Source organism: Pleurodeles waltl, chromosome 8 (assembly GCF_031143425.1).
Source record: "Pleurodeles waltl isolate 20211129_DDA chromosome 8, aPleWal1.hap1.20221129, whole genome shotgun sequence".
Lineage (NCBI taxonomy): Eukaryota > Metazoa > Chordata > Amphibia > Caudata > Salamandridae > Pleurodeles > Pleurodeles waltl.
In genome coordinates this window covers 1189091719-1189110870 of record NC_090447.1, presented here as the reverse complement: position 1 = coordinate 1189110870, position 19152 = coordinate 1189091719, and the positions used below count along the sequence as shown (strand labels likewise).

The 19152-nt window shown below is 48.1% G+C and overlaps 1 protein-coding gene across 7 annotated transcripts in view; it reads right to left on the bottom strand.

Annotated features, from left to right (window-relative positions):
* The window catches only part of FAM124A (family with sequence similarity 124 member A), a 224977-nt gene that overhangs the window by 155623 nt on the left and 50202 nt on the right, over positions 1–19152 (bottom strand). The window contains exon 2 of one of the 7 annotated variants that reach the window (XM_069205435.1): positions 12689–12724. The exons of 5 other annotated variants lie outside the window; for them this stretch is intronic. In XM_069205435.1, the coding sequence (XP_069061536.1) occupies positions 12689–12724 (36 nt within the window). Of the gene's footprint in view, positions 1–12603; positions 12725–19152 lie in introns of those variants that run through there. One more of the 7 variants, XM_069205438.1, reaches the window with a different exon arrangement.

Sequence of the window (19152 nt, the reverse complement as noted above, 5' to 3'; positions counted from 1 at the left end):
CAGCGATGGTGGCGATGCCCTCTGGTCGGAATCCCTCTGATTATCTGTCTAAAGTGTGATGTATTTATACAGATCTACAAGGTCCCCTGATGTAGGTGTATTCCAAAACAATAGATAACAGGCATGCTTGGGACGGCAATTAATATCAACAATCCCTCGAAAGTATAGAGAGGGAAAATCCCTAAGTGTGAACACCTACTGTTTGTTTGTCTTTTGTGCTTGATCTTGACGCCTTGGTGCAGTGACACTGATAATAAAACTCATAACAAGTGGCCTAACTATAAACAAGGCAGCCATCTTAGAGGAAATAAATAATTAAATGGGCTAAGACAGAGCAAGCTAAGTAGGTTAAAAGTCACTAGGTGACGGGGCACGAGTCTACAAGCCTACGGCTAAGCTAACTCCTGCTATCCCATTAAAACGAACTAGGATTCACTACAATTGTGAATTCTTGAGATTTGTAAGGTTGGCAGCCAGATGATCCTTTGACTTAGATCACTAAGAAAGGATTTAATCCAATTCAGGGCATTTATCCTAAACCAAAGCCCATGATTCTAGCTAGTAAGACTGTGTGGGATACCATTTCAAATCTCACCATGAGGTCCAATAAAACAAGGGCAGCGGATCCTGTCTGGCCCAAAATGCCTCTAATGTCAATTATTCCGAGCAAGGCAGACTCTGTAACACGTGCTTGTTTAAAGCCAGACTGGGAGCTGTCCACAGGATCGCTATTCTCAAGATATGCACTTAAATGCATATTCAAAGCCTTCTCAGAGTTCTTGGCTGGCAAGACATGCAGTGAAATAGGACTGAAATTTGAACTGAAAGTGGGGTCAGCAGTAGCTTTTTTGAAAGCGGTATAATCAGACTTACTGATGTCGTTGGGAAAATCCACATACATTTTTTTTAATTTTACCTTTGAAAAAAAATCTTCACTAAGGGACTGTGGCCCTGAGATTAGTTTTCGGTAGGGATAAACCATTAATTCCGGAAATAGCTTGCAAGTAGGAGTTTGTGATTCCTCTATTGTGGATGTAAAGTAATCCACATTTGCATTTTTTTTTAAAGAAAATAAGGCTGTTCACATGTTCATATTGCTCATGGCAGAGCCAAGTAATTTATTGCAAGCTGAGGCTTAAACTTAGAGTCACTCTAAAAATACAAGTGCTGACTTTTAATGTTGTTTTGAAACATGAAACTTTGAAAGTAACATTGATTTCACTTGCTTTTTAAAGTGTTTTTTAAGCAGTAACAGTTCAGAAACAAGGGAGCGGTCACAACAGTGTCCCTTCCAATCAACAGTGCGAGACACCACTTTCTCCAGAAAGAATACTGTACAAAAAAAATGTACCCCATGCAGGACATTCAAAGGGTTACTTCAGTTGAAAAGTGCAAAGGCAAAGAACTGGTGAAATTTGGATTTAAACCGTTAGGTTTTTGATTGCAATGTGTTTCCTGGTTGTAATATCCAACTTAAAAAACACACTTTTCAAAGCTTTCCCTGATTCACCACAGTGAAGTAAATAACACAAAAATGTAATCTCAAATGGAGGAAAATGATATTCAATCTTAGCCTGGATCAGCTTTTTAATTCATTGCAGAAATGACACATTGCAATTTGCTATTTAATTTTACACGAAGTGTCAGATTGTTATTCAAGTGTATTTCCCATCATAACTGAAAAAAGAATTGATAACAGAAATTGAAAGTGATCTAAATATCTGCAACAGCACTGTAATATATTCTTTTTCTGTCTCTGCCTTGACCACCCCTGCACTGTGCTTCTTATCACCAAATCCTAAATCCTTTCTAAGGTCAATTGGCTAATTCACTCCGTTCTCAATGACCTGTCGCTAAGCGGAATAAAATAAAACAAAAAATGTTGCCTAAAACGTGAAATGTGCTTTAATCATGGCCACCATATGGCCATGTATTTTATAGAGAGAAAAAGCATGACTGCAGTTGAATTCAATGAATATTAACTGAATTTGTCACACATCTGTTTGGGATTTCAGTGCTAGTGATTAATAGAATAATGCCATTCTTAAAAAGTAGAACTGTACTTTTGAGTTGGATGACTCAGATGCGAATCATAGAAACAGCAACCTTTGAAATGAACGGAACTGACAATTTATTTTAAAAAAATAAGTAGCGATAATGCAAAACATTTTTCAAACATTTGAAAATATGGACTCAAATATCGCTTGCCTAAAAAAATTATTCTTCTGCTTTCATCAAAAGGTCAGTGTAAACTGTCTAGACTCACACACTTATTTGTTTTGCTGCTTGCTATGCGTTTGTGGCCACAAGTGAGCAAAATATTCGGAGGTAAATCTGTCTATACAAGTGCAGTTGGTACTCTTTCTTATAACTTCGGAAAGGCTAAACCAATCAACATGAAATGCCCAGTAAACAAAGACCAGGGACTAGCCCTGTACAGTGTGGGCAAAGTAACAAAAACACTAAACACTAAATTTAACCTGAGAGTGGCATTTTAGCATTCAGAACTTTCTTGGGGCATGGGTGGTGCGGTGACCTGTTCCTTGCAAGACTCCTTCACCACTGCTGGTGTCACAATGGGGCCTCGGGGGGGAAGAGGAGGAACGAGGAGTTCCCCCCATGGGGTTTTTGGGAGAGGTGGCATGACCCGCGACGCGGTTGGGCGTCCGGGGTGCCAATTAGGGTGGGTGGGCATATGTATATATGCGGACATTTTGTGGCCTCAGGCACCATTTTAGAAAAGGTGACCTGGTGGCCAGGGCCCTGTCCGGTAGCTCCGTTTCCTTTTCTCGTGGTTAGCGGCCTAGGCTTAGTGAGCGCGTTGGTGTTTGTTAGCTGTGTAGGCTTTTAAGTGGTCTAAAGAGTCAGGGAAGACAAGGCGAATTCAGGTTGTGTGTACGCTTACCTCTATACACATCGAAGTTTTCAGTGGAGTTGGTCCCATGGCTCACAACGCGAAAGTCCGGGAGGCCTTGGTGCTGCTGCAGCAGGCCGGCCGCATGGACTTGGTCAGAGAAGAGGCCCTGGCGCCTGGACGCCCGGCGCGCAGGGCCTCAGAGGGAGTAGCAGCGGCGGTTGCGGCTTGCTCGCCGCCGCTGCTCCGCGGCAGGATGCCAGGTAAGGGGAGTTGTTCGGGGGGCGGTCGGGAGGGCGGGGAAAGGGAGGGCTGGGAGGCAGGAGGCGGACTCGGGGTTCCCGAGGGCTTCCCCCGGGGCGAGGCGCCCTCAGGCTTTGAAGAGCGGTGGATTAGAGCACCGCCTGGGAAAAGGCACGCCGCCCGGGGCCCGGTGGCCTCAAAACAGGTGCGTTACAGGGTCGCAGTGTGGGGAAGGCGAAGGGCCTAAGGGCAGGTCCGAAATTGGCTGGGACTGGGGGCCTAGCGGTTCGGAGGACGAAGGGATACGGAGAGGAAGGGGAGATGGGAATTGTGGGCAGCAGCCCCCCTCCGACAGCGGGGGTGGGGTCCGCAATTGAAGGCACGGGGGCAGGAGGCCAAGGAGAGGCGTCAGGGTTGAGTGGCCCCAGGGATCCGAGGGTCCCAATTTCCCAAAAATGACCGACCATGCTGCAATGGAGCAGCAGTGAGGACGAAGGGGGCCCAGGCTTAGGAGAGGGTGGGTGGTCAGAGAGTGAGGACCCAGTAAATTATAGGGCCCCTGGGCCCCCATGAGGGTCTATGGGGCCATGAAGGCAGGGAGTAGGTTGGAGGATGAGGAAGTTAGCGTGGGGGGAGAGGTCCAGTCCAGGGAGGGTGGTGTTGCCACGCAGGGGCAGGTAGAGTCCATTTCATCTCCTGGCACACCAGACCTTGTTTGGCAGGATCCATTGGACTTCGAGGAGGAAGACCCAGGCGAGCAGGATGCGGCTCGGTCACCCTGGGAAGAAGCGAAGGCGGGCCCTGGAGCGGCCAGCTGGATGTCATCGGCAGGACGGCGTGGACGAAGGCGGGAGGCTGCGGACGCTTCTTCTGGGCGGTGTGGGTTTTGCGCCCCCCGACGCCGCTGCTTGGGAGGAGCAACGTCCGGGCCCGTCAGGTATACGGACGAAGAGTAAAAGGGTGTCTGCGGGATGCGTGGTTTGTGGGGGTTGTGGTGCGCTTGATGCCAGAGGGACAGTTGCACGGGAAGAGGCTGAGTCGGATGTGAGCCTGGAGGAAGGAGAATTGCGGAATAGCGGGAGCGAGGCTGAATGGTGGGAGCAGAAGGGGCGGGGGGGATTCTAACCCTGTCCGTAAGTCGTTGCAGGTGGCGGAGCACTTGTTGGGGTGGCCAGGGGGCCGTCAGAAGGAAAGAGCTGGAGGAGAAGTGCGGACGGTGCAGGAGTGGCCCCCGTTGCTCTCTCCAGGTAAGGGATCTTCCTGCTCGATGGTATTGGTGGCTTCGGAAGCGAGAGAGGAGTCAGTGCGCCTGGTAAAAGGGGTGTATGTGCAGGACATGGGTGTGGCCACCGAAGTCGGGGCGAGTGGGGAGGCGGTGAAGGAGGCGCAGACGTCAGGTACGCTTCGTGGGGGAGAGGCGGGTACAGAGGACAAGGGTGCGGGGAAGGCCGCGAAAGAGGAAAAAGAAGGGGAGCCGGCCTCAAAGCGGGTAAAATTGCCCTATATGGGCACAGCAAAACCTCTGGGGGCGCATTTAATGCAAGCCATGAAAGATAAAATTTGGAAAGGGGAATATGTGGATGTTTTAAAATTATTGCACCGGGAGGTCTGGGAGAAGGAGGGCTCCAAAGAAGAAGAATGGGAGCTTTCCAAGAGGCCGAAGGTGCCGGTGAATATCGAAAATTGGACGGCTGCCTTCTTGATTTTTGCGAGCATGTATTGTGAGCGGTTTCCGGAGAGGGCGGTAGCGTTGTTCAAGTATATGGACATTATCCGGAAGGCTCAACTTAACTACGGGGGTTATGCGTGGCGACAGTACGACAAGGAGTTCAGGGTGCGCATGGCCGCGGATCCGGAGGTGCAGTGGGGTGAAATCGATGCGGATCTGTGGCAGCACACTATGGGGCCGGCCAAATTTGGCAAGACGGTCTTCACGGCCAGTGGTTTGCCCATAATCTATCGCCCTTTCGGGAGCGCCCCACCCAAGGGGTGGGCTCCGGGGGCGCTAGTCCAAGTAGCTCTACCACTACAGGGTCCGGTCGCTCGGGGGCATGCTGGGACTACAATAAAGGCCTTTGTACCAGGGAATATTGTAAGTTCCGCCATGAATGTTCGAAGTGCGTGGGACGTCATCCAGTCACATCACGTGGTGGACAGCAGAATTCCTCTAGCTCGGGGGGAGCACAGAGTGGGGGAACGGCCAATAACTTTGGAGGGAGAGAGGGGCTGTGGCAACGGCAGGGATTTGCAGGGAAAGGCTCTTACGCCAGTTAAGGTGGACCGCCTTGAGTTTTATTTGGCGGAATATGACAGGTCGGGGGACGCGGACTTGTTGGTGCGGGGTTTTCGCGACGGTTTTCGGTTGGGTTATCAGGGCCCGAGGGCGCGGCGCTGGGTGGAGAATTTACGGTCTGTTCACGGGAAGGAAGAATTGGTGCAGCAGAAATTACAGAAGGAAGTGCGTGAGGGTCGCATGGCTGGTCCTTTTTCGGTATGGCCCCTGCGGAACCTCATTGTGTCGCCTATTGGCGTTGTCCCCAAGAAAGAGAGGGGGCAGTTCCGGTTAATTCATCACTTGTCTTGGCCGGAAGGATCGTCGGTCAACGATTTCATCCCAGAGGATTTAACCAAGGTGTCTTACGCGTCGGTGGATGTGGCGGTCGCTATAGTGGAGCAGTTGGGCCCGGGGGCCTTAATGGCAAAAACTGACATTAAGTCTGCATTTCGGCTCCTTCCAGTCCATCTGGACGATTTTGAGCTGCTGGGCATCCAGTTTCAAGGGTGCTGGTATGTTGACAAGGCATTGCCCATGGGGTGCTCCAGCTCGTGTGCGCTGTTTGAGCAATTTAGTACGGCGCTACAGTGGATCTTTGAGAGAATTACGGGTCACCAATGGGTAACGCACTATTTGGACGACTTTTTCTTTGCGGCGCCGGCGGCCAGCCCGCGTTGTGCGGCGATGCTGGGCCGGTTTGTGGAGATCATGGGAGACCTGGGTGTGCCCCTGGCTCCCGATAAGACAGTGGGGCCAGGTATGGCGCTGTCATTTTTGGGGATTGAACTGGATACGGTGGCAGGTATGGCCAGGTTGCCAGCTGACAAGAAAGCGGACATGGTCAGCAGGATCTCCAGAATGTTGGACAGGCGTAAGGTCACGGTGCGAGAGGTCCAAGTGCTTTTGGGGCATTTGAATTTTGCCTGTAGAGTGGTGCGAGCGGGACGAACATTCTGCAGGCGGCTCGCTCTTGCGTTAGCGGGTCAGGCGCTTCCACATCACCATGTGCGGTTGAAGGTGGGGGTGCGCAAGGATTTGCGAATGTGGGCCATGTTCTTGGAATCCTTCAATGGCATCCCTTTGAAGGTGTGGCATGACTGTGAGTGGGATGTCCAGCTTTTTTCCGATGCGGTGGGGTCTACGGGATTTGGATTGCACTGGGAGGGTCTTTGGTGTGCGGAAGAGTGGCCGAACAAATGGAAGAATGGGGGTCGGAGCATCGCATTTTTGGAACTTTTCCCGCTGATAGTGGCGGTGTGCTTGTGGGGCGCGGAACTTCGGCACTTGCGGGTGCTTTTTTGGGTGGACAACATGGCGGTGGTACAGATGGTTAATCGTCAGTCTGCGCGAGAAGCCGGGGTACTGCAGTTAATGCGTGTTTTTGTACTGCAATGCTTGCGAAATGATATACATTTCAGAGCAAGACACGTTCCGGGTGTGAATAATGACATTGCTGATGCTTTGTCTCGTTCTCAGTGGGAGCGGTTCCATGGATTAGCCACGGGCGTGGCTTTGACGAGAATTCGCATGCCTGTGGCGCTGTGGAGAGTAGGCAATTCCGGATGCTACGACTGGTTATGAACTCTTTGGCACGTCTACACGGCAGGCATATGGGAAAGCATGGGAAGAGTTCCTGGGATCCGGGCCACGGCGACGGGTGAGGCAGGAGGAGGTCGTGGAGGATGTGGTACAGTTTATTATGGATTTGATTGGAAAGGGGCAATCCAGAGTCACGATTTCGGATAAGTTGGCAGCGGTGGGGTTTATGGGGAAGCTGTTTTGGGGCTACCCTCCCTCAGCGGGGGAACTGGGTCTTCGGATCCTTCAAGGCTGGGGGAAAACATTGGGGGTTACAGGGCGTGTGCGACGGCCAATATCCCTGGTCTTACTAAAACGGTTGCTACCGGTCCTGGGAGGTATTTGCTATGATGGGCATGAGACTTTACTTTTCCGGACACTTATGTCGTGGCTATTTTTCGGGGCCTTTCGTGTGTCGGAGTTACTGGGCTTGCCGGGGCGTTCGGGTATTCAGTGGCGGGAAGTGCAACCGGCGGCGGAAGGGGTGGCGCTGCGCGTGCGGCGATCAAAGACCGATCAAATAGGGGTGGGGGTTACGGTCGTCCTTAGGCGTTATCTGGTCAGGAGCATTTGCCCCGTTTTTTGTGGGGAACAGCTGCGTAAACGGTCTACGTCCATGGTCGGGCAGGTTTTTCGTCACGCCGACGGTAAGAGGGTGTCCGCGGCGCAGCTCTTAGCGGTTTTGCGGAAAGGGCTGGCTCATCTTGGGTTGGATGCCGCTGGTTTTGGGACGCATTCCTTTCGGATTGGGGTGGCTACGGAAGCTGGGAACAAAGGGTGGAGTAGAGAGGAACTGATGGCTCTGGGGAGATGGAGATCCGATTGCTTTAGGCGATATGTGCGAGGCAGTGACTTTTAAGTGGTATAAGAGGTGGGGGAGTGTTCGTGTGTCTTCATGTCTTTTTTCTTTTGCAGGTGTGGTCCTGGGGCCGGAAGCGGATTACCTTGCAAGCTGGGTGATTGGCCATTCGTTTATCAAATGGGCTCAGCGGCAAGCTCGACGGACGGCTCTAGGGGATAACTTAGGTCTTGACCCAGCGCGTTATCGGGTTACGTGGTTCGGAAAAGGGGGGATGAGGTGGAACGAGGTTCTGCCTCGCTTGCAGAGCATAATGGGGAGGGGCCATTGTCCGGATTTACTCTGCATTCATCTGGGGGAGAATGATTTGGTGGTGACCACAGGGCTAAACCTCTTGAAAAGTGATGAAGAGGGACTTACAGATCCTGGTAGACCAGTGGAAGGGGTGCCATGTTGTTTTCACGGCCTTTGTTCCGCGTCGGGTGTGGAGAGCAGCTAGGAAGCAGGGTGCCATAGAGAGGGCTAGACGTAAACTTAACAAGGAAATGAAAGGTTTTTGCGTGGGGCGGGGCGTGACCTTTTTGGAGCATGTGGACTTAAGGTTTGAGGATGCTGAGTTTTTCAGGGACGATGGAGTGCATCTGTCTTTTGTAGGTATGGAGCTTTACCTGTTGCAATTGAGGGAGCAAGTGAAGGTGTTTTTAAAAGAGTCCTAAAGGGGGGGCAGAAAAAGTCAGGGCCTTTTTCTGGTGGCGGGGACAGCTGCAGGGCAGCTATTAAAAGCTCGGGTGGAGGACGGAGTTGGCAGGGCAATTCTGGTATTAGGACGGGAACGAGCATTACTTAGACATGGACAGGCAGGAGACTGCTCATTAGCGGACAAGTTCAAAGAAACGGGTAGGACGGGAGAAAGTAAGGAGACGAGAGGAGAAGGAAAAGACAGGACGAGAGTAGGGGGGGAGGGACCGGGGTAGGGGAGGGGGAGGGGCAGGGGACAGGTTATTCGATGTCTAGTGAGGTTTTAGTTTTGTAAGGCAAAGGCCAGGTGGGGTAGGCTCAGGGGCACCTGTTCCAATAAAGCGGCCTTTTACACACAATGAACGTGTCGTGGTTTGGTCACTCTCTCCCAATGGGGCCTCGGGGGGGAAGAGGAGGAACGAGGAGTTCCCCCCCCCCGGGGGTTTTGGGAGAGGTGGCATGACCTGCGACGCGGTCGGGCGTCCGGGGTGCCAATTAGGGTGGGTGGGCATATGTATATATGCAGACATTTTGAGGCCTTAGGCACCATTTTAGAAAAGGTGACCTGGTGGCCAGGGCACTGTCCGGTAGCTCCGTTTCCTTTCCCTCCCTCCCTCCCTCCCTCCCAGTGACAGGTTGAATTTGTTGGAGCAGGTGTCCGCGTTTGATTAGGGTGTCGCTTTGGACAGGTGCGTGCCGTGGCGGGGACAGCTGCAGGGCAGCTATTAAAAGCTCAGGTGGAGGACGGAGTTGGCAGGGCAATTCTGGTATTAGGACGGGAACGAGCATTACTTAGACATGGACAGGCAGGAGACTGCTCATTAGCGGACAAGTTCAAAGAAGCGGGTAGGACGGGAGAAAGTAAGGAGACGAGAGGAGAAGGAAAAGACAGGACGAGAGTAGGGGGGGAGGGACCAGGGAGGGGGAGGGGCAGGGGTCAGGTTATTCGATGTCTAGTGAGGTTTTAGTTTTGTAAGGCAAAGGCCAGGTGGGGTAGGCTCAGGGGCACCTGTTCCAATAAAGCGGCCTTTTACACACAATGAACGTGTCGTGGTTTGGTCACTCTCTCCCAAAGAGATAGACAAACCTCCAGGACTCCAATTAACGTCTTCAGAATAGTTTGCACCCAGCTCTCCACTCTAGCGCCTGTTTTGTTTTGTTTGTCCCACTTCCTTGTTTTTCTGTTGGTCTCTACAAGCAGGAGTGGTTATGTTTCTAGGGTTTATGCGGAAGGTCTGGCAAGACCTCCATTCCAGGTGCACAACTGAACAGATTTTGAAAGTTGCATATTCTGGACTGTGTTCCGGTATTAAAAGAGCTAATGACCCCACTGTCCACCAGGGCTTTGTATCCCACAGCTGATTGAGTGTGTTTCCCATTTTATTCAATCCATACTTCTCAAACTTTTGACTCACCAATGAAGCTGACGTTAAGTGGTTTTGGAGGGCAATTCCATTGAAATCAATACACAGAAAAGCTATTTTGGAAAAGAGAGAAAGGTTTCAGGGCTCGTGATCCCATTCAAGTCTTGGGGGCGGTGGTGGGGGAGGAGGGAGCAGGTCATTGTGCTTGTTTGGAACTGGAAGAAAAGTCCAGGGAGGGTGACCCCTTCTAAACGACAATGAGTTAAGAGATATGTCCCTTTGCTTATTACTTCACAGGGATTTGTTTCATCCTACATTTAACCTAAATTCAAAAGTTAAGAGAGAATGGGGCTCAGCACTGGTGCTCTCAGGCTGTCAGTTCTCAAAAGGTTTCGACGTTAACATTAATTATATGCTTAGGGTAGATTGCTGGAACAAAGTGGTTTGTATTTTTTTGTGTAAAGAGCCACCAACCTCATCTTCCTGTGCACATGCAGTCCTGGCACACATTCCTGCGAGTGGGAAGCCAACATCATTTGGAATGGGACATTGCAAGAGCTTGACTGGCCATTAATTGCATCTGGCATTTTCCAAGAGTGCCGAAGCCGTTGGCGGGTGGTTTTAAAGGTCAACAGCTTTTTAGGTCTTGCCTAAACAGCATGCATGTGCTGTTGCTGTGAGGGTGTTGTATGTAGTAAAGGGCTTGAACCTCCCTCATTGCTTACCATTTGCAGGCTCGATTGTCATTCATTATAACTGCTGGTAATTGCCTACCAAACGTAAGGCATCACTTCCTTTTATTCTTTTGGAGCATGGATGAAGTACTAATTAATTTTGTTTTATTTGGGTCAATCTGCTACTGGCACTGTGCTTATGACAAATGTGTGTTTCGGATCTGCATCATCGGCATTGCGTCATCATTTTTAAATTATTTTTTAATGGTGGCACATTTTTTTTCTTTTCGGATCATCATTTTGTTTTTTACTTTAGGATCGGCATCAGCGGCATTGCAGCAACATTTTTCAAGGGTACGCATTTTTTTATTCCCATTTTGAGCAGCAACGCATCTAAAAGTAGAAAATAAAAGCGCTATGGTGCAACAGTGTCATAGGTCTATTTTTTCTTTACTTTCAGTCGTGTAGCACAAAAGACGTGCTATGCAACATGTGTAATCAAACACTGACAAAACCAATAGATCTCGCATAGACGATACCTATTGGCTTTGCCAATGCTTGTTTTCTTTGTCTCCATCTTCCCAGAGTTCATGGAAGAAGGCAAATCTGGAGAGGGAAGGGGGTCAGTGGGGAAGCAAGCGAGAATAAAAAGGAAGGGAGCTGGGACTGGTTTTGATATTTTTGCCAGAGCTGTTTTTAGTTTCCAGACCGACCTGGACATTGTACCATTCACAAAGGCTTTCGCACATTTACATGAAGAGCTCAGTCATTATTTTAAACCCACACATTCCACATTATAGATGAGGACAAGATTGCTCCGTTATTAATTTCTTGCTTCAGATTTAAGACATTTTCTTCAAAACGATATAAACCCTTATTATTTTGTGTTCTATGTTGCCCTCGCTGCTGCTCCTTTGAACTAACTTAATTGGAAACATTACCAAAGTACCACTAACTTTACATCGGAGTGGTGAGCTGGCGGCTTCCCGACCTTTCATCGTGGCTTTGAGTGTCAGAGTGAGGGGTGCTGGTGCAGCTCACTCCTGCTTTCGCACCCTGCGCAGAAGCAGGAAATGACATGGACCAGCCGTCGAGCAGCGTCAACACCCTCTCCAAACACTGCCGGCCGGTTCTAATGCTCGTGCCCTGGGCCCCGCCCAGCAATGTGAAGCAGGTCCCTGCCGTACACGGCGGCCTCCAACACTTTGTGCGTCTCGCAGACCTTCAGAAGGCCTCACATCAGCCCAAGGCCAATTAATGCATCTGATATATAGGAGACTCGAGGGCCCATCATCACATTCTGCAAGGGGTCCCATCATTTTGCGCTACGCCGCTGACCCTGCCCCTGTTTTAAGCAATGTAATCTTACAAATAATTCGTGGCTCGTTTAAAAGATGAAACAATCTCAGTGGTACTGCAGAATTGTCCTCTGAAAATATGTAACGTTTGACAAATGTAATTGAATTATTGGTTTTGGTCAATTTACTGTTGGCGGCTATTTTAGGATTGATTTATAGGGCAAGCACCTCCCCCAACCCACTGTTTAAACGGAAATGAAAAACCCAGTCCTGTGAACAATTGATCTGGCCAAATGCTCTTCAGTTGCATTCATTTTGCATTCCTTTTGAAATTATTTTTTTTCTTTGGGGGGAATGTTTTATTTTAATTTTTAGTGCTTAGTTTATTTTCTCTCACTTTCTTCCCATTAATGTGAGATCAGAAAGTAGCTTTCTAGCCATATGAACAAGTAAAATAATAACTTGTCCTGGCCCCACCTATGGCACCTGGTAGAGCTCTGTTAGACTAACTCCGTGCTCTCTCTCAAATCCCGAGATTTCTTGAATTTATCAAACCTTAGAAGTAAGCTTTACTGAACTAAACAGTTAATTCTCCCAACGCCTACTTTTTACATCACCACAATCTTAATAATCATTATAGTATTAACATTTTGATTGGAAATATATCACCCTGAAGAAAGTGGGATTTTCTTTAAAATATGTAAATAATACATGTAGTGAATACGAGTTGCATTTTATATCTCTGCAAAAAAGATAATGTAGGCACGGGTGTTGACTCACCAAAATGTTAAGGGTAGCGGAAGTTACATCACATGTCCTTTGACACCAATGACATCACAGGGAGTGATGTCATAGGACCACTGACCTGCTATAACTTTCCCCGTTTTCTGTCTCCTCTGAACTGTTGATGAAGCAGAAAATGAAGGTTTTGATTTATTAACACATAAACGTAGTGTGAAACAATCATGTGTGATATTAACCGAACTAATAAAGATTGTACGGGGACAAAATGTGCCCTCAGAGTAGTTTGCCATCATTTATACGCGTGCTTTATATAACGTGGTGTATTAGAATTGCACTAATCCGACATAATCATAAACGTGTGCTACGATTTGCTTATTTGAAATGCCTTAGCTTAGCATTACTTTAGCAGAGGCTTTGGCCTAGTTGCCTGGTCTCACGGTTTAGATGTTCGTATTTTTTCCACTGTGCTATTAAACGTGTATTTCTGCTTGAAGCTGTACTTTTCCACAGAAACTGTTCACATGCTTATCTTAAAGTTGGTGCCAGCATGGCATATTTTCTCTTAAATTCAAGGTCGGCTTGCAGGTGCGGACAATGGAGCCTCTGAGAGTAAGCTAATCGAGAAACAATGTTGCAACTTGTGTACCCATCTCCAAGGATAATGTATGCTTAAGTAAAAGCTTGAGAACTGTCGTTTTTGATTGGTCAATTTGAAGCTAACCTATGAACCCTCCAATGGAGACCCTACTGGATTTGAACTGTTGTCTATAAAACCCAGGTGCACGAGAGGGAAGCTCTCGCTCTATCTTCGGACATCCCGCCATTTTGACTTCGTAGCTACTATGACCCATTTTGCTGCGACGCCATTTTGAGAGACTTTGATGCTTTCTCTAGTCGAGAGAAAGAGACTTTAATGATTCTTGCCCTAGAGACTTTAACTTTGATTTGCCCCTTTGCATGAAGTAGTAATATTATCTTACCGCCGTGAGGCAATTGCCCCATTCACCCCTGCCCCTTTGTCCCGGCCCTATGCTGATCGAGAAACGATACCAGTGAGACGAAGACTTCATTGATTGCTGATTGGAATTGGTAATTATGAAAGGAAATTGTAAAATTGCATTGTGTTTCTTTTAGGTAACCAACTGCTGATTTTGATAAGAACCCTAGCTAGGAGTTTTCTAAATTGATGTTGCCAAATTGTTTTTGCATGAAGTCCCACATGCTGATGCTAATTTGAGGTTAGATGAGGATTCCATATGTCGCACGATGCAATTGGAGATCTTGTTATGCTGACTAAATGTACGCAATTAGCCCATTACAGATTATCGTATTAGTGCTTTGCATTGCCACTATCGAATGCCTTGTGATTCAAATGCTACATAGATTACACTTGTTTCGACGATATGGACAGCTATTAATGTTCATTTATGTTTATCATTTGGTGTTGAGACACATTTATATTGTGCTAGCTTTGTTAATCTAGGGAAATAAATTCACTAACTTTGCAATAAACTGGTGTGGTTATTCCTGGCTGAAAGGTCAGGGTTCGCCGAAATGTATTCTGGATTAATTGTTAAGTGTTATGTTGTTCAAGGTGTTGCTTATGTTCGTTATTGATTATCGATATAAGGTGATTGATCGATCAAGAGTACAGAGAGTTCCCACTTAGTCAAAAGATTCATCGACCTAGAGAGCGTCCGAACGCAGGTAAATTGTTACCACGTTCCGCTCTATCAGTAGATGGTAGCAGAGGACGGTTGCGTCTTTTGGGACCCTGTATCAGTAGAGTACATGGTGTTGAATTAACGGTTACGCATTTTGAGGCCTCATTCGGGAAGTTGAATTAGATTTTTCTTGAATGAAAATAATTGACAAGATAATGATGGGCTAGGTCCACCGCGACTTTCCCGGGATCTCGAAGCTTGCGAATGGAGAGAAAGGAGATGTGGAAACAGCGTCGGCAGTACTAGTGATGGTATGAGTGAAGTTAGGGTTTTGCGCTTGCACAGCTTATTGCCGCAGGGTGTGTGAAAAGGTTGCGAGGATTTTCTTTTAAGGATAGCGGAGGTGCGACTCCGAGTGTAGAAGTAGAGAAGTCGTCGAACTTCATAGAGTTAGCGGAGGTGCGGCTCCGAGTGTGAGAGTAGGGAAGTCGTCGAACTTCATGTGCGTCTGGCGCTTTGTGCATAAAAAAAAAAGGTCCACGTGGTTGTTGTTGTTGAGACGGGCCCTGCGAGGTCAAGAGACTCCGGAGTATGTTGATCCATGTTGTGGTCTGGGCGGTTTAGTAGGTTGATCGGGCGTGGTCAACGAGTGGGTACGTGTGTTAGGGAGTGAAAGAAACTTCGACTTCGGGCTTTGACAAGATTCTAAGTGCACTAGAACAGATCATTGACAAGTTGAGAGTAGGTCTGCGGGTCAGATTTGCTTGCGAATGTGGGGACTGAGAAAGACGGAATAGCGGCCGAGGCTGGTGAAAGAGATCGAATAGTGGCCGAGGTTAGTGAAAAGTCCCTAAGGTCCTGAAGCGATTATGTTACCCTTCCTGTAGTAAACCGACAGATCTGTTTTAATTTTTGGTAGCTCGCGATACATGCAAAAAGTTGTTACGGGAGGAATTGAGTGAAGGAGGACTAGCCGCGAGGCTTTGTCAGCCGCAGTGTGTGTGGGTGTGACGTCACTAAGAGCCGCGCTGGGATAGGTTGGTTGGAGAGAAGGGTCGCGCACGGATTGGACGCAGTCCGTGGGACTCGATTGGAAGGGGAAAGGCAAGCAAAGAGTATTCCGGGAATTAAAGTCACCTATTGATTACAAATTTTGTGGAATAACAGTGAACTATTGATTGTAAAATTTGTGAATTAAAAGACGAGAAAATGAAATTCCTTAAAGCATTTAGGAGCGCGATGAAAGGGGAGTCTTACATCAAAGCGAGCGTAGGAGAGGAGACGCCGCCCGAGGGTACACCAGCTTACAATGTGATGGAAGAAAAGGGGGTAGCTCCGTGCCTTTGGCTAAAGCAATGGCACAAGTGGACAGAGAAACATGGGAGCGTAGCATTCCCGATACATGGGACATTCAATATAAGGGTCCTAGAGAATTTGAGATTCACGATGTATGACATGAAGGTGCCTCCAAGGCCAGCACAGTTTGAGGCTCTAGCCATTTGGGAACTCATGGCTAGACAGCAACAGAAAAACAAGTTCGAAACAAGGATGAGGAAGGTAGAAAAGACACTAGCGGATGCTAGGTGGGATAATGCGCAGAAGGTGTGGAGGTCAGATGTATTGCAGGGAATAAAATTGTTCCCCGCAATTACTAAGGATGAAGAGGAGACAGGTAAGAAAGCTACCTGTAAGACAGACAGGAAATGTTCCAAGGATAGAGAGAACGAGGAAAAGTTGAGAAGAGAAGAGGAGTTAGAGGATGAGGAGTTGATAATGCAATTGCTGAACGACCGTCCACCACCTTATGCAGAGAATGGACAAGGTCCAAGTACCAGTTCTGCCCCTCCGGCATCGGTACAGAACAGTGAAACGCAGAATCCAGGAGCACCATTGGGATCTAAGGATCCGAGCTTACTGCTCACCCCACAGATACCACAGGTCAGGAGAATGTATCCAGATGTGCCCGTGTTGAAACCAGCAGAAAATTATCAGCCGCAGATGCCAGGGTACTACAACAGTGATAATAGTGGAGGAATGATTCTAGATCCAACCGTTAGGGGCGTACAGAATGGTTACAACCCAACAATGGCACAAGCTGAATCAACTCAGTTTATGATGCCTCAAAAGCAGATGCAGGGAGGAAATGTTCATGCTCAAATGACGGGGAGTCAGATGGGCATGCCGGCAATGATGGCCCATAATATGGGGATGAACATGCCTCAGAATATGGGAAATGGACAAAATCCAGATGCGATATCACTGCCCATTACCGTAGGTCCAGTGGTACCTTTGTATAGTCAGCCTAACTTAGGTATGAGCAGTCAGGGACCAATGCTGCAGAATGGGACAGAAAGAAGGTGCATAGAAAATACTCCAGGGATAACTCCGATAGCGACTCAGCCAACTGGGTCCGGGTCCTTGATGGAGTTTAGTCCCGTATGCGCTCAATCAACACTGGTGAGGTCGAGCCCCCAACTGATAATACCATTAACATCGAACACTGAAAAGTTGCCGCAACCATCGATGGCAGTCGATGTGAATGCTACACTGATGGGGGTAAATGCGCAACAGCTGACACAGTGGTTCAACAGCCTAAATTCCACACAAAGTTCAGACAGTGGGAAGGGAGACGATTACTTGAGCAGGATGAGGCTGAACATGGAAGCACAAGAATTGGTGGAAGGGAATATGGGTGTGAACAGGTTAGAATCCTACACGGAAGAGGAGTTGAGGTATCTATGTCCAAAGATCACGAAAGAAGTAAACAAGGTGCATAAAAGTTTACAGGAAGTAGCAGACAGGAACGGAATTGACATAGGCAAGACGAAACACTTGAGCAGGAGCTATAGGTTGGATTTTGGGACCACAGATTTTGAACACATGAGATCAGCAGGCATGAAGGCACACCTTAGAGAATTGTTGCAGAGTGCCCAAGTGTGGAGGTGCTTAGACAAGTGGGAAAGTAGATGGGTAAAGAGGAAGGATAAGAGGAGGGACAGTGCCACAGAGCACAATGAGAAAAGACCGCAGAGCAGCGAAACAGTAACCATGTTACCAATGAGGGAGACAGCAGGGGGAAAATTAGTACATGTACCATGGCACAGGAGCGATATTCAGTCATTTACGAATGATTTTCCCAAACTGAGGGAGAAGCCGATCGAATGGTATCAACAGACTGATAGGTTTGTGAAGCTTGCAAAATGTCTCTGGGAAGACCTGAACACTTTATTCGAGATTGTGGTTCCGGCAGATTTGTGGGAGGATTGCAAAAGAGCTGTAGGTTGGCCGACAAGTGAACCAGAGAGAGACAGAGAGACAGGTGCACCATCACCTATGGTGATGTGTCTGTACTATAAGGTGATTGAACATTTGAAGACGAAGGTTGCCGCGAAAAATGTGGATTGGCAGAAAATTGATCGAACTGCCCAAGAGGCTAAAGAATCGATTCATAGTTACTATGAGAGGTTGTTGAAGGCGTTCAAGAATTACAGTGGCACGGAAGCAATCGAGGCGAAAGATATGCTTCATTTTGTGTTCAGATTTGTGGAAGGGCTGAGACCAGAGATAAGTCAGATGATAAAATCACATTTGATCTGCTGGCAGTCGAAACCGATTGATGAAGTCTTGACTTATGCGAAATACTGTAGCGACGAAATTGAGGTGAAACAGAAAAAGCTGAAAGAGAAGGTGATGATGATGCAGCTTAAGGCGGCTCAGACAGGCTTACAAGGTCTGCAAGGACTGCAAGGGTTGCCAGGGATGCAAGGGTTCCAACAGCAGGTACCGCAACAGCAGCCGCAGTTGCAGGGAGGCATGGTGTTTCAGCAACAGCAGCCGCAGTTGCAAGGAAACATGGCGTTTCAGCCACAGGGCAGAGGCAGAGGTAGAGGAGGTTTTGTGAATAATGGTCCGGATTTGAACACTGTTGTGACAGGTGTGCAGGCAATGAAGAAAGTGATGCCGTGTCATGCGTGCGGAAACGTAGGTCATTGGAAACGCGAGTGCCCGATGGTGGTGCAGGAAGGTGCAGGTGCAGGTGTAGGTGTTGGTCAGCAAAACAATGATGTCAATGCATTTCAGACAATGAGAGGACCGAAAATGAGAGGTCCAAACTCAAATTTTCAGACCGTAAATCAATTGCAGGGATTACAACCTATGCAGCCGCAGCAGATGCAGATGCCCCGTGTGCAGATGACGCAAATGCAGCCGATGCAACAGCAGTTACCTTTGGTACCTAATCAGCAAATGCAAATACCTTTGGCACCAATGAGTCAGCAGCAAGTGATGGTTCCTCCACAGGTAACGGGTCAGGTAATGAGTACAAATGGCACAGTACAACAGTTCCCATTACACAGTGAGAGTGGAAAAAACAATGTATGGGAGAGTGAAAGCTCAGAAGAGGAAGGAGATTGTGTGCTTGCGGCATCTCTAGAAGTTGATCAAAGGGGTCCGTACGTAGAGGGAAGAGTAATGGGTCATCGCGTCTCATTTCTGGTTGACACGGGAGCCACACGTTCAACTGTTAAGAGCAGTGAAGTACCAAATTTGCCACTCTCAGGGAGGACAGTTCAAGTGGTGGGAGTAGCAAACAGGCATCTGACGAACCCAATAACAGATCCGATACCAGTCAACATTGGGAACTATCAAGGGGTACATCAGTTTGTGGTATGTGACTCAAGCCCGATAGCACTGTTAGGAAGAGACCTATTGTGCAAATTGGGTTGTTCGATAATGTGCTCGAACGAGGGAATAACAATACAGACGAGCAGTGATGGGGAAGAAGAGGACAGTGTAGAGGGCGATGAAATAGAAACAGTTGACGAAGAGTATCCTCTGATTTGTCTTTTACCAATGATAACTGAAGAAGATATCCCAGCAGAATTACGGGAAACAGTCGGAAAGGAAGTGTGGGACATGACAG